The sequence below is a fragment of the Arachis hypogaea genome, chromosome 12 (assembly GCF_003086295.3).
Source record: "Arachis hypogaea cultivar Tifrunner chromosome 12, arahy.Tifrunner.gnm2.J5K5, whole genome shotgun sequence".
NCBI lineage: Eukaryota > Viridiplantae > Streptophyta > Magnoliopsida > Fabales > Fabaceae > Arachis > Arachis hypogaea.
In genome coordinates, this window is record NC_092047.1 from 39,120,313 (window position 1) to 39,135,507 (window position 15,195).

The window sequence follows — 15,195 nt, forward strand, 5'->3', positions numbered from 1 at the left end:
AAAATAAAGCGTGGCGATAGAACAACCAACATGCTTGCAGATGTGACTTTTTTTAAAGAGTGACATTAGCTCAAAAAGCGTGACGATATCTTCGCCACGCTTTTAGAAATGTTTTCTTGTAGTGAATTTAAAAGGAGAGTAATTTGTCTTTTTTTTTTTTTTTATAATATAAAACCATTCCAATAATTGAAGCTGAACCACCGAAAATCCGAGTCATGAAGACTATTATACAAGTGTTCTGTATAAATCACATCACTAATAAGTGCTACAGTATATAGACAAAGTACTAACGTCATTTGTTTCTTCCACCGTTTTACATCCTAACGTATTCCAAAATGCTCTATTCAAGATACTTGGTCGCTTTCAAAATCTACTTTTACATCACCAGAGGTTAGAAATTGCTACTCCATAATGTTAATCAGACAAGAATAGTTTTGGAAGATTTTTAGAGAATAAAAATGTCAAAAACCAAAATATTCAACCCAAAAATTTTTAGAACCAATTTAGGGATTTATTCTTAAATTTAAATTAATAGTGATAAATTAACCAAAAATACTATGTGCACAAAAAAAATCGTTATTATGTATTTGTGTATAAATATATATTATTTAATTTATTTTAATATATATTTTATATTTTAATATATATTTTATATGAAATTATTAATAACTGATTTGATGGTTGATTTTTTGTTAACACCAAACATGATCATAAATTAACACAAAAAAATGAAACACTTGTCAAGTGTAAAAATGAATTTCCATTTAAATATCCTCACATTCACATTCACATTCACATGGTCAGCAAACCGAACCCACAAAAAATAGATTAGCCAAAGAAAATTGCACCAGAAAGTTAAAAGAATAAATAAATAAATAAAAATTTTAAAAAGATCAAATTGGAAACCAAAACCTTAAATTAATAAAAAAAAATATTAGGAAAAAAGAAAGTAATCAATCTCCCCCCTTCACAACATCTACACTTGCAGCAGAAGACAATAACTTCTTGAATATCCTAAACAAAGCAGCACACGAAATTTGCTTCAGTCTCCTCCAAACCAGACACTTGTTCCTCCTACCATGGTGTCTACCAATAATCCTCTTTCTGCAGTTGTTCCTCCAACCACCATGGTTGCCACGTGTTACTCTCTCCTTCACCCTCCTAAAACACCTTTTTGTCTTTTGAGGGACACTCTCCTTCCTTGAAAACTGGTAGCTCCTAAGGTACATCTGCCTACATGAGATGCTATCCACCACCTTCGGGTGATCCTGACCATACACGTGGCATCTCCTCCTACCCTCGTGGCTCAACGACCTAACAAACTCTACGTCTGATTCCGGCCACTTATACAGGTTCGTATAGTTGGCGCGAATGCGAGAATCACGTGTGTCATTGATACAGTTAGATATGCAGATCGAATTCATTCTTACAACTGTTTCTTGTGTAGTTGTGTTGTTCTTCTAATGAGTTTTTTTTATTTTCTTTTGTTCTTATTTTCTGTATGGGGTATGTGATGAAATTTGGAAGAGAATGGAAATTGAAAGGATTTGTCCTTGGATTGAAAGAGAATTAATTAAGGTTGTGGGAATAAAGGGTGGTTGAATGGATTTTATAGTGTGGGATTTTTGTCACGTTATGATATGATGATGTATGATGATTTGCACCTTAGAATTTCTCCTATACTATATATCTTTGGTAAAGTAAGGTTTGCTAAATTTAATTGAATGTGTGAGAGTTTATGCTGTATGTTAGGCAAAAGTTAGATAGCCTAAAGAAAATGCCACCGTGTTATGCATATTAAAATATATATATATATTGTGTTTATAAGGGACCGGGATGGAGGCTAATGTGGAAACTGGAAAGGTAATTTTCTTTTGCAAATTATTTAACATTATCCAGTCTTGTCTCTTGTCTACATCAAACTCTTGGTTTTTTTCCCCATTTCTCTATACTTCTTTACTTGTCATTTAGAACATGTAATTGTTAGAAACATGAATTTATGTGTAATCTAAAAATAGTATGACTAAATAACTCTTAATTAACTAATGAAACTGAAAATAATAAAATATTTTTAAATGTTTTTATAGACTAAGTATAAGTAGTAATAATTCTTTGGATAAAGAAAAAGAATGACAGATATATTGTGAAAAAAAAAGTCAAGATAAAATAATAAGAAACAAAGAAGTAATCCATCCAAAATTTTTAGTTTAAGAAGTTTGTTAACAAATATTTTAAAACTTCACATTAAGGAAATAAAAGTAAAAATTTAAAAAAAATTATGCGTAAAATGTATTAAACTATGAATAAAGTACTAAATTAAACCACATAAATTATAGCATTGACAAATTTAATAAAGAAAATTAAACTAACTTATAACTATAAAAGATAAATATTAATAGATAAAACTATTTAAATCTTAAAAAATTTTAAACTATTTATTCAATCTATCTTATTTTTTTCCAAATTCTAACTCTCACCTTATCCTATTCCCAATTTCCAATACTCTTTATCCTCACTCACAGTCTCCCAATCCCTTTTCCTTCCCTATTCTCGGGTAGTGTTGATGTTGAGAGAAGATTGGTGGCACTGTCACTGAACATGTGGAAGTATCTTCAAGTTATGGACAATAATGATCATGAAGTTGTGTGTTGTTAGTCAATTCTCAAATGTGGCTAATGCTTATAACCAAGGTTTTGAGAATTGAATTGATGATCCAACCATTCTAGTTATTAATTTATTGATAAAAAATATAAGTAACTAACAAAGTTATCGAACAATATGAACAATAGAGTTAAAAAATAAATTAATATTAAATTTAATTAGTGATATTAATAATTAAGATATAATAATAATCAAATTTAAAATTCAAAAAAATAAGGATTTTTACATTGTCTCTTCAACTAGTTTATCTTCTCTCGCTGCATACTTCCCCGCCGAACCCAAGCCATTAACGCGCCTCCGCATCTGATACCGCGCTTCTGCAGCCGTCGCCACCGCTTCTACCCCATCCGCCGAGCAGCCAGCCATTTCCTGAATTTGTTTTTTCTTCCCACCGCCAATTCAGTAGAACCGTGCAGTCTATCGAAGCCTAATGTGGTCACTATCACCCCCGCATCGTCTCCGACTGATCCGACCAAAATACAGGAGAGAGTTGTGGTTGCCGTTTCAAGATTACGTAACTTCTTATAGCCCTTTCAATGGAGTCCCATTTTGGTGAACCAGTTTCTCATTCTCTAGCATCCTTCACTAACGGCAATACCATCCATTCAAGTGACAATCTTCTCAATTCTTCCAACGTTGAAGGTGAAAAGTCTAACAAGGTAAGTAATGTATGTTGGTGGTGTGGGACGTATGTTTATTTTCATATAAATGAGATGGTTAATCTAAGTCCAATATTTTTAAAAATTGATGGTATTCATTCCAAAAATTTTTTTATGGTGTTCTGGTTCTGCCGTATAGGAATTAGTTCAAGGGTGATAAATCATATATCAATTTCTAAAGAGGATGAAGATGAGCTATTTATTTTCTTAATCCGATAAACTATTATGTTACCTTTTTAATATGTTATACTGAATTTGGTTCATTATAGGTTTATTGTTAAATTCTAATCATTGCTCATGGTTGCTATTAGATTGTTTTGAATCCACATTTTTATGCTCCCATGCCATGCATGCACAAACAAAAAACTGGCTACATATGTAAGGAAAAGGAAAAGGGTACAGCAGTTAATACTGAGCTTTTTGACTTTTCAAAGCACAGAAGAAAACTTGGTTTAGGTTGTGTAGGTGTGTTTCATAGGTGGTGGACCCATGCATGCTATATAAATAAATAATTAATTAATATAAGACTAATTAGTTTTGTGAGAATTTTGTATGAGTATACTTCTCATTGTTATGATTTCTGTTAAGTCTTGTATAATAATAAATTTTTAATGATATGCTTTGAAAAAGTGTGAATTAAATATTTTTAGATGACACTTGTTTAATAGTACCGTATCTAATTAGTTTGTTTGTTTTTGTTTGGTTGTGTATGTTATGATTGTAGGCAATAGATTGTACGAACATTAATGAGTTTGGAAGTGATGACACGGATCTTGTTGATGAGGTTTGAACACTAGTATATTAATGTTTTTTTTAACCTCATGTTTTGAATCAACCATTAATCCTCATGTTCATCGAATGATGTTTGTATTGAACTGATTCCTAGTTACTAGATCACAGTTGTCTTGCCGAAGATGAAATACCAAGAGTTGGGATGCGGTTTAATCATTTGAAGCTGGCTCAGGATTTTTATGCGACCTATGCAAAGAAAGTAGGTTTCATAAGCAAGATAAGGAATACAAATTATGACAGGATGACTAAGGAACTAATTAACCAATCTATTCATTGTAATCGGGAGGGTTTCCGTGGATCTCGTGTCAAAGCACCCACACGAAAGAACACGGTCGCAGCTGTCGGGTGTAGAGCAAGGGTATATGCAAAGTTTGACAAGGTGAAGCAAGATTGGGTTTTGCTAAAGGTTGAGTTGAGGCACTCGCACCCATGTTCAACTAAAAAGGCGGTGCATTACCACGAGATTAGAGAGTTGACCATGCATGCGAAATGCATGATTGAGGTTAATGATGAGGCGGACATTTGACCCAACAAGACATTTCTAGCATTGGCTAACGAGATTGGTGGGCCATCGAACCTGGGCTTCTCCGAGAAGGATGTCAGGAACTACATCTCATCAAGACTCAGATTCACTAATGTCAACGCCAATGTCGAATGTTGGATTACTTCATGCGAATGAAGGAGATGAATCCGAACTTCTTCTATGCAGTAAATGTGGACGACGATTACAAATTTAAGAGTGCAGTTTGGGTTGATGCACGGTGCAGGGCTTCTTATGAATACTATGGAGACGTGGTGTCATTTGATACCACATACAGTACGAACCGGTAAAATATATTTATGTTGACGTTGTTTACTTTTTGTGGTATTTTGTATTAGTTGGATGTTAATAAATGTGGTTGTTTTTACTTAGGCTTGGTTTGCCGTTCACCTCTTTCGTCGGTGTGAACTACCATGGTAAGTCTACTTTGTTAGGCTGTGCTTTGCTAGGCAGTGAGGAGATCCCTAGTTTTGAGTGGGTGTTCACGTAATGGCTGAAGTGCATGGGAACTGCACCACATGGTATCATCACAGACCAGTGCAGGTCCATGTTTGGTGCAATTAGGAAGGTCATACCCAATACACGCCACCGTTGGTGCATATGGCATATAACGAAAAAGATACCGTATAAGCTCGGTGGTTATGATAGGTTCAACGAGTTGAATGCCAAGCTGAAGCACATTATATGGAACTCTCAGTCGGTTGAGGGTTTCGAGGATGGTTGGGCTGAATTCATTGAGGAGTTCGACCTACATCACAATAAATGGCTATCAGGTTTGTGTCTTTTAAGTCAAATCACGTATTGTCATTGCTTAGATGTTGTACTACTCTTGTATGTTGTTCTAAAAATCTGTTCCTAATACGGGTTTCTGTTGTTGGGTGGTTTGTTTTGTGTAGACCTATTTGATGACCGACGCATGTGGATGCCGATCTTTTTCAAGGGTCAATTTTGGGCTTCTATGAGGAGTACGCAAAAGAGTGAGAGTATGCACTCATTCTTTGGTGGATACTTACATTGCAAGACTAGCTTGGTTCAGTTCGTCCATGAGTACGACAATGTGCTTGAAAACAAGGAGCAGAAGGAACTAGAGAACGATGCTGCAGACTCAAAAGGATTAATCCCATGTGCAACTAGCTCAGCCATCGAGCGATAATTTCAACAAGAGTACACCAACGACATGTTTAAGGATGTCCAAATGGAGTTTGGCAAGAAGGCTTATTGCAATATTCGTGCCGTTAATGAACAGGGTGACTCGGCCTGGGTAAAAGTGGAACAGGAAATACTAGCCTATGAGAAGACCCGGTATGTTACGTACAATGTCCATTTCGGCCATTCGACTCACGAGGTTCGATGTGAGTGCAACTTGTTCGAGAGTGCAGGTGTGTTGTGTTGCCACTGTCTTGTAGTGCTTTCATCTTACAAAGTGAATAAAGTGCCTTCATGTTATGTTCTTTGTCGTTGGAGCAAGAAAATAAAGTGCAAGCACACTTATATTAAGATTAGCCACGATGTGAGATGTTCAAATGAGAGCCACAACTTATTCAGAGGGTTGTGTGCACACTTCTACAACGTTGCACAGGAATTTGTGAATGGAGATGATGAAGCAGCCATGTTGCATGCTGCTCTGGACGATGCAAGGGCCAAGCTAGTTGATTACCGTACCAAGATGCAGAATAAAGTTGTTGCTGATGCACACACTAGCATCGCCATAGAGATTTCCTCTGTGGTGGCCACAGGGGACATTCAAGGCCCATCAAAGGTAACTACAAAGGGTCAGCCAAAAGGTAAAAGACTCGGATATGAGATGGAAAAGTCTATCAAGAAATCCATGCAGAGAAAGTGGAAGAGTTCAGGCCAGGTAAGTATCGTAATTAATTTAAAGCTTCACCTTTAGTTCATAGTTGATTAATAAGATAATGACTTGTTTTCATTTGAGTTTGTTTCTTTTAGGATAATCGTGTAGAATCCTATGAAAATATAGATTTGGATGCTCCCGCTCGGCAGATTGGTCCGCAAGGAGTTGGTGGATTCATGTCCCTGTTAAACTCTTTCAGCAATACCTAGACTGTTTTGGATAGTGAATCTGTTATGTTACATTAGAGCTCCTTTTTTGTTAGTTGTTCCAACTCAATATTTATGTTTGATGGTTATTTCGTTGTGCGAGTTGTTTGATGGTCAAATGTATATGAAACTGGTATTCTGTGAGTTTGGCTTATTGTTCCAACTCTTTTGGCTTGTTGTTAACCTGGATGTTCGATTCAATAGGATAGCGGATGTTTATTTTGATTGTTAACCAGAAGGTTATTCTAAATAGTATCGGTGTATTGTGTGTGATCAGTTAGAAGTATTTTAATGTGGATGTTCGATTCAGTAGGATAGCAGATTGTTATTTAGAATAGGCAAGGCTTCAATTACAAGTATTTTAACCTAGATGTTCGTTTCTATTAGCTAGCGGGTGTTTATTTATGTTGGTAACCAGATGGTTATTTTGAATAGTATGGTTGTGTGATCAGTTAGAAGTATTTTAATGTGGATATTCGATTCAGTATGATAGCGGATGGTTATTTCTACTTGTACACAAATAGTTATTTCTTCTGGTTCACAGATGATTATTTAGACTAATCATGGTGTATTGTGTGTGATCAGTTACAAGTATGTTAACCTAGATGTTTGATTCAGTTGGATAGTGGATGGTTATTTCTATTAGTACCCAGATGGTTATTCTTAACTAATAGCTGTTACGCATAGCTAATATATTGAAACAGAAACAGAGTAGTTAGAGCACAAAAAATGTTCTGCTACATGAAAATTTATCCTATCTGTTCTAACAAAACTCCACCGCGAAAACACCTAAACAAAATGAGAAAGGTATTTGTGGTCTTAAGACTAAGTACATCTATTGCTTTCTCCGATTCCGGTTCTTTCTCACAGGTAATTCTTTGACCCGTTTCATCAATGTCCTAGTGCTTGGTGCCGTGAATGGTGATTTAACCATCTTTTTCTTGTTTCTTGTATAGTTGTGGCTTACATGTTCTTCATTTTGTTGCAACAAAGTTTGCACCTGTTCAATTGATTCATTGTGTGCTCCCATGACAATATCCACCATGAGCTCCATTCTAAATCTCCGAAGCATACTTTGTATGGTATTTTCATTTTGAGGGTGATGATTGAAAGGCCAAATAAACATGAACCTGAAATTACAAATTTAAAACAGAGTGACCAAGTAACTTACATCGTCCCAATCATCTAGTTTACAATCTTCAGTCCATGTCTCCATGAATTTAATGACATAAATGCCACAATCCCAACTACATAATTAAGTAAGTATGGTCCAATCAGTATGATATCAATATTATAGAAACTATGAATGGATAAATTTTTCTGGTGTGTTGATTGGCTCTACTTACCCGTTCGGTTGCATAGGGACTATGGCATATGCAAAACTTGGGTCGTTCGTAAGTTGGGATGGTCGCTTTGGCCATGTCTTCAATTAGTCGCCCCTGCAAAATACTCAACAATGTTTCCTCAGTTTTTGTCTTATGTGCTCAATTGAATCTGCTAGGGTCGGATACATCGAGAATAGGAGGTATGTGCCACGGGAAAATGGTCTGTTGACTCGTTGGGCATAGAAACATCTTCAGGACCACCAAGATGAAGTGCCTTATAAAATTTGCCCGTCCTGCTTCAGTGTCCTGATTAACCGCTATTTTACGATTTATTTTGTATTGAATTGAGTGAATTTTATCCATCATTCTCACACTTATGCATATAAAACGCATGTTTTACATTTTCCTTCCCAATTTTGTGCTATGATTGAAAACATGCTTCTTTGGCCTTAAATTTGCTAATTTTTAATCCTCTCTTATTACTATTCGATGCTGTGATATGTGTGTTAAGTGTTTTCAGGTTTTCCAGGGCAGGAATGGCTTAGAGGATGGAAAAGAAGCATGCAAAAGTGGAAGGAACACAAGAAATTGATGTTTGGAGAAGCTGGCAGTGACGCGCACACGTAGATGACGCGTACGCGTGACCAGCGCATCAGTCAAGCGACGCGTACACGTGGATGACGCGTACACGTGACTTGGGATTTATTCAGTGATGTGTACGCGTGGCTGACGCGTACGCATGACAAGCGTCACCTGCTACAATTTACAGAAAACGCTGGGGGCGATTTCTGGGCTGTCTTTGGCCCAGTTCCAAGCCCGAAAATACTGATTAGAGGCTGCAGAGTGGAGCTGGATGGGGGGAATCATTCATTCACACATTCATTCACAATTAATAGGTTTTAGATGTAGGTTTCTAGAGAGAGAGATGCTCTCTCCTCTCTCTAGGTTTTAGGATTTTTAGGTTTTGCTTTTCTCAAATTCAGATTTCTACTTCACTTTAATTTAATTTCTCTTCTACTTTTATTTGTTCTAGTACCTTAGCTATCTATTTCTCTTGTTGATTACTTTATGTTTTCAATTTAGTTTATAAACTTTTATGTTTCCTTTGATCCATATTAATGCAATTTATGTTCCCATATTTATGATTGCCTTCTTTAATTTGTGTTGTTGATGCTTGCAATTGGTTGTTTAAATTTAATATTCCTTGTTACTTTTCTATGCTTTTGATGTTGTGCCTACCAAGTATTTAATAAAATGCTTGGTAGGATTTTAAATTAGATTTTTGGTATTCTTAGCTTAGATTGAGTAATTTGGAGACTCTTGAATTGTCAAAGTCTCTTGTTGGTTGGTGATTGAAAGTTGCTAGTTGGCTTGAGCTTCACTAACTCTAATCTTTGATTAGGACTTGTGAACTCAAGTTGAATTTCTCACTTGACTTACCTTCAATTGTTAGAGGTTAACTAAGTAAGTGCAATTTGCAATTGCCGTCACAATTGACCTTGATAATGAGGATATGACTTCTAAATCTCAATCCTTGCTAATAACTTTCTTAATTATTAGTTTATTTTCTTGTCATTTACATTCCTTGTTCAAAATTTAAAAACTCCAAAAATACTTTTCCATAACCAATAGTAAAATACTTCCCTGCAATTCCTTGAGAGACGACCCGATGTTTAAATACTTCGGTTTATTTTTATTGGGTTTGTATTGTGACAAACAAATTAAATTTTGACTGAGGTTTAATTGTTGGTTTAGACTATACTTGCAACGTAATATTTTTGTGAAATCTTTACCGACATTTTTCCTCCGTCATGTCCATGGGACAGGCATATACAAAGTCGCCCAACTGGGTGGTTGTTTTTTTCTTAAACTGTTCTTTGATGACCAGATGGGCAGGATTCTTCTTTTTTAGTTCGGATATGGCATCACCTACAATTTTGGATTCAGAAAAGTGTGTACAATAACTGTTAGGAAAATAAAAAGGAAACTAACCAAGCTATATATGAAAAATACTAAAAAGGAAATAGCAATAGCTTACCACTGTCGCGTATCCCTAACACCCTCCCTATCAACTCAAAATTAACGCAGATGTTTCTGACATCCACAATAAGTGTATTTGTGTCCATATCGTATGCCTTCGCTAGTTATTTCATTATACTCTGCTTCACTGCCCATTTTGGAATCCTTTTCACGAATCTGAACCCAATTGCGTCGATCTCCGATAGCTTCACGACGACATTAATGTTTTTCAGGTGGGTAAGCATCCCGTTGATATGGCATGTAGAACAACGCGTCTCTACTAATTTCTATTGACAAAACAGAATACAAGTTATAAGCAACTAGAATAAAGACTGGTTAACGACGAAATTCAGATTACCTTTTTCCCCATCTGAATGGTACTCAACAAATCAAAGTCAAAATAGGTTCGTGCCTGTAACGAACCAGTAAATCATTAGTCTTGCCACTTAATACACGTTATCATTTGAATAGCATTAGAAACCTAACCAACCACCCCAAAAGCTCTACACACAGCATCATAGCACTAAAATGAGTACACGGTAATGAACTATTCCTTGTCAAATAAGCAGAATAACTGATGACGTGGAGAATTAACAAACCCAACTATCAATCACACCAGAAACAAGTCAACCAATCATAGAATCAACCACTTGAACAAACAAACAAATAACTAGAACCAGGTGCAATAATCATCCGACTAAGTAAGCACTCCCGGTCTATCCTCCGCAGTGTGCATGTACCATACTAACAACGTGAAGCTGTGTATTACCAGCATACCACAGATTTATTTGTGATTAAAAACACAAGCTATTAATATCTACCGAATTCCAGAACCATATACCCAAAATTTTTTCCGCCATTATAAATAGTTTTCCAAATTTTTCAGAACCGAAATAATACGTCGTGAGATAATCATATTATCATTATCATCACCAGCTAAGGACAAATAATATAACTGGCACGTTCAAAATATTTGGATATTCAGTGTCTTTTGAGATTTTGAATTAATACATATTCTCTTGATTTATGCAAAACCTGGTTTCTTCATTTTATTTAATAATAGTACCAATATAGTTTCGAAAAGGTATGTATGTTCGAGCGTGAGAGGATAATTAAAAAAAAAAAACAGAGAGATGCGTTACTTGAAACAAGAAGTATACGGAAAGAAATGATTTGAAAGGACTATACGGTGTAATGTTTGTTGGTGCTAAGGTTTTTACATACCTAGAATAAAATCCAAACATACCCTTTGACATCTTCTTGAAATATATTTTGAATAAAAAAATAATTAATATGTATTTTATCATGGAATAATATTAACTAATCTTTTATATAAGAATAATCATCTGATATTAATATATCTTATTGAAAATCAAACTTCCATGGTCTAGCAAGTAACAAAAAAAGCTAGTAATCATGTGTTGGAAATCTATATTACACTATTAACCATGATTAAAAATACAACAAATAACCCCAACCCAGTTCAAAAACTTTATATACAAAGAGGTTTTGTAACATTAGAAATTGGCTTGCAGATTATTCCAAAAGTAAGCATATCAAACAACTTAAACAATATTCATAAAAAATCAAACATAGACCACCGTAAAATTAAATGAGTATTCACATCTGAATAATGGTTGGTTACCTAACTGAAGCAAAAATTAGGTCCCAAGACTTGAACAAATTTCACTTTCTTGGTAAAAATTTTAACCATCCATTCTCATAGTGAAGTAACCATCCCATTTAAATTGCATAACCAACTTATACTTATAGGAAACAAATTCATCAAAAAAACGTGCTCGAAACCAATTCGTGACTTCCTAATACCCGGGGATAGCACATATCCAAATTCAGTCAACCATTAAAAAATAAGACGACAAAAAGGAATTATTCAACAACATTAACATGTCACTATGCTTATTCACACTTATGGAAGTCAAACAAATTTATCAATAACCACAAGCAGCACAACGGTTCGAAAGAAATAATCAACTAAACACTTTTGTGAACATCTAAGCAGTAAAGACAGAGATAGCCTTTCACTGACCTAATAAGACTGCTAACATGGAGACGAGACACCAGCAGGGCCGGGACTTCAGCGGGAATGCGGGCGGCACGGGGAACGCGGACGACCGTTGCAGCAACAAGGGACCCGGACGGCGCAAACGGCGATGCGCGACAGCGCCAGGGCGGGTCACGTGGGCGGGGATGAGCGTCTCTTACACGACGACGGCGGCTCCATGGCTGCACGAGGGAGGCTTAAAGATTGACGGCAACAGCATAGAGGAGGGACGGATACAACATGGCGGCGACAAGGCCTTAAGTTCGGTCAGCTGTTCAAGTTGAAGGAGGAGCGATGACGGTGAATACTCTCGTAAGGGAATGCACGCTCAATTTTGGGGATAGAGGAGACGGTTTGACTACTAGGTCAAAAAGGGGGTTGCTGATTAGAATTGGTAAAAATTGGAATGGTTAAAATTAGGATTTGGAGGAAAATTAAGGTATAGTGTATTTTAATTGAAATGGGCCACTTTCAAAGCCCGTTTGTTTATGTTGGTCAGATAAGTCATTGGTTACCTAGCGTTGCCCTTATTGATATAATAGTTCAATTAATTCAACTGTGATCAACTGAAATAACTAAATTATAATAAAATAATATATAAAATAATAAATAAATACAAAAAATACAAATAATTAAATTATATTCTTATTTTAGTAATAACTATGTTAAATTATAATCTAAGTGTTATATTATAATTATAATCATTTGGTTAAAATCTATTAGTAGCTTATAATTTTTAAATTTGAACTGAATTTATTAAGAATTTTTAAATTTTAATTATTTTATTTTTTTCTTTTAAACATAATATATCTTTAAATATATATTTATTTTAAAATATGTGTAATATAATTTATTTATATTAATATTTTAAATACATATATAAATTATAATAATAAAAAAAGTTAATTCTTTTGTTATGAAAATTTAAAAATTAAATAGAAGTTATAAAAAAACGTTTTTTTTGTCTTGATAAACAAAATTTTAATGAAAAGATAAAAAAAAAAGTTTATTGGGCTCAATACTCCAGCCCATGTGCAACATAAGACTAAATATCCAAAAAAAAAGAAACCCTAATATATCACTATATCATTCAATTGTTATCCTATCCCTCTTCCATTCAAACAACAGCGGCCGCCCACTCGTATATTGCACATAAATAAGGATATTTCATTTTTTCAGAAAGAGAAAAAAGATGTACAAATCAAGCATTGTGTTCAAACCTTTAAGAACCACCACCGTATTATCACCGTTCCAAATCCGCCAGCTTTGCGTCATTTCGAGTCTGCCATCTCTTCGCATTGTTTGTCCTTACGCATTTTCGGATCTGCTGTCCCTGCCATTCCAAATCTCTCCCCTCTTGGCAGCGGCAATGGAAGTTAGGATTTTTCGATTCTTTTCTTTCTTAGAGAGGGAAGGGCAAGTTTTCTGAAGGTGAGAATGAGACTAAGAAGAGAGTGAGAAATTGAGAATAAGATTGAGGAGAGGAAGACGCAATAAGATTGCTGCGTTTTTTCTTTTCCAATTTTCATTTTTTTTAATAAAACAAAAAATGACGTCGTTTATAAAAATCAACTGGGTTTCGGTCTAGTTCAATTGATCAGTTTTCATCCAATTTAACGATTTTATAACAATTTTTAAAATGAAGGTTTTTTTCTGAATCAAACTGTAAATACTGTCGATTTCAATTCCGTCCGGTTTTTAGAACATTGCTTATAAGTTATAACATGACTCGCATGACTCCTGGTGCCTGGGACCTCGGAGTGATCTTTGAAGATCAATTGTATAAACCAATCAATGTATTAAATGAAGGCAATTCTTTTTCTCTTTTATGTTTGTAATAAAATTAGCTTTAAGGTAAATACACACGCTTTAAAACTTGAGGAATAAGTCTTGTAAACGATCGTTACAAAAACTGGTGTGCAGCCATGGCAGCAAGGTTCTTCCCCGGTGAGACGTTGTTCCTGTCCTAGGAACGTCACTTTCTCACGTGAGAACACGTGACTCACGAAATGTTTTTACGTTTCGAAAAATTCTTGAATATTTGACGTGAGATCCCGTGAAATATGAAAACATTTGGGACGTTTCTTTGTTTCTTTCTTTTAGAGCTGATGAAGAAGCTAAATGCAATGATCAATGGAAGAGAAGATCTGGACACACTGGTATCGGTGACAAATAGATCAGGTCTGATCAGGATCTAAAGAGAGAAGAGAGTTTGGAAAAGGATGGGTGAAGACTGAAGAGTATTAAGGATTGAGAATGCAATAGAATTAGAATTTGAGAATGGTTAAGTTAAATTAAAAAATAATTTAAAAATTTTTAATAATTTTTTAAATTTTATTTTATAGTTCATTTTTTATAAATAATTATAAATTAATTTTAATTTTTTTATAATTAAATTTATCAGTATTATAATTTTTAAAAATTAATTTTGATATTTTATTTTTAAATTATTCTTTTTATTTCGTTAACAACTTGTACGTTGTAGTTGGTTTTTTTTTTTATTGAAGACAGAGAAATTCAAAATTCGCGACCTCTTAAGTGAATAGTTGGCTTCTTTACTTTTTTAAAAAGTAGTACATTTATTAAGCAAATTTTTAATTTAAACAAAAATTTTGTAATATTTTAAAAGTGTAACTTTTAAAAAAATAATGGAAAAATTTATGAAAGAAAGGCTTATGTATGCACGTAAGACTCGCACTTTTAATTTATGACTTTGTAACAAAAATTTCAAACTCCTCTCTAAAGGGTAGGAACAATAACAATTAGGGGTATATATGAGTGGGGTGAAATTGAGTTTGTCTTAACTTAAATTTAGTTTTAAATATACACTAAATTTATTTTTTGGATCCTAATTCGGCCTTAGATCTAATCAAATTTAAATATTTTTGGACCACAATTATACTGGATTCAAATTGGGTGAAAATTGGGCCTTTAAAGTTTTAACAATAATTTATAAAAAAATTTATTTATAAAAAAATTTATTTATGATGCACTTATTTATAAAGAATAAATTTGTTAACGAAAAGTTGATATCTATAGTTGAACTTGATTTGTCTATAAATTCTATTTTAATGT

At 34.4% G+C, this 15,195-nt stretch overlaps 2 protein-coding genes across 2 annotated transcripts; one reads left to right on the forward strand and one right to left on the reverse strand.

Annotated features, from left to right (window-relative positions):
* Positions 1–812: 812 nt before the first annotated feature.
* LOC112729227 (uncharacterized) lies at positions 813–1,558 on the reverse strand. The gene has a single exon (XM_025779541.3). It carries the CDS (start codon positions 1,422–1,424, stop codon positions 954–956), a length of 471 nt encoding a protein of 156 aa, XP_025635326.1. The 5' UTR covers positions 1,425–1,558; the 3' UTR covers positions 813–953.
* A 2,655-nt stretch (positions 1,559–4,213) lies between these two features.
* Positions 4,214–9,177, forward strand: LOC140177020 (protein FAR1-RELATED SEQUENCE 6-like). The gene is made up of 2 exons (XM_072209184.1): positions 4,214–5,426; positions 5,550–9,177. The coding sequence occupies exons 1-2, from the start codon at positions 5,156–5,158 to the stop codon at positions 5,804–5,806; spliced, it is 528 nt and encodes a 175-aa protein (XP_072065285.1). The 5' UTR covers positions 4,214–5,155; the 3' UTR covers positions 5,807–9,177.
* The last annotated feature ends 6,018 nt before the right edge of the window (positions 9,178–15,195 follow it).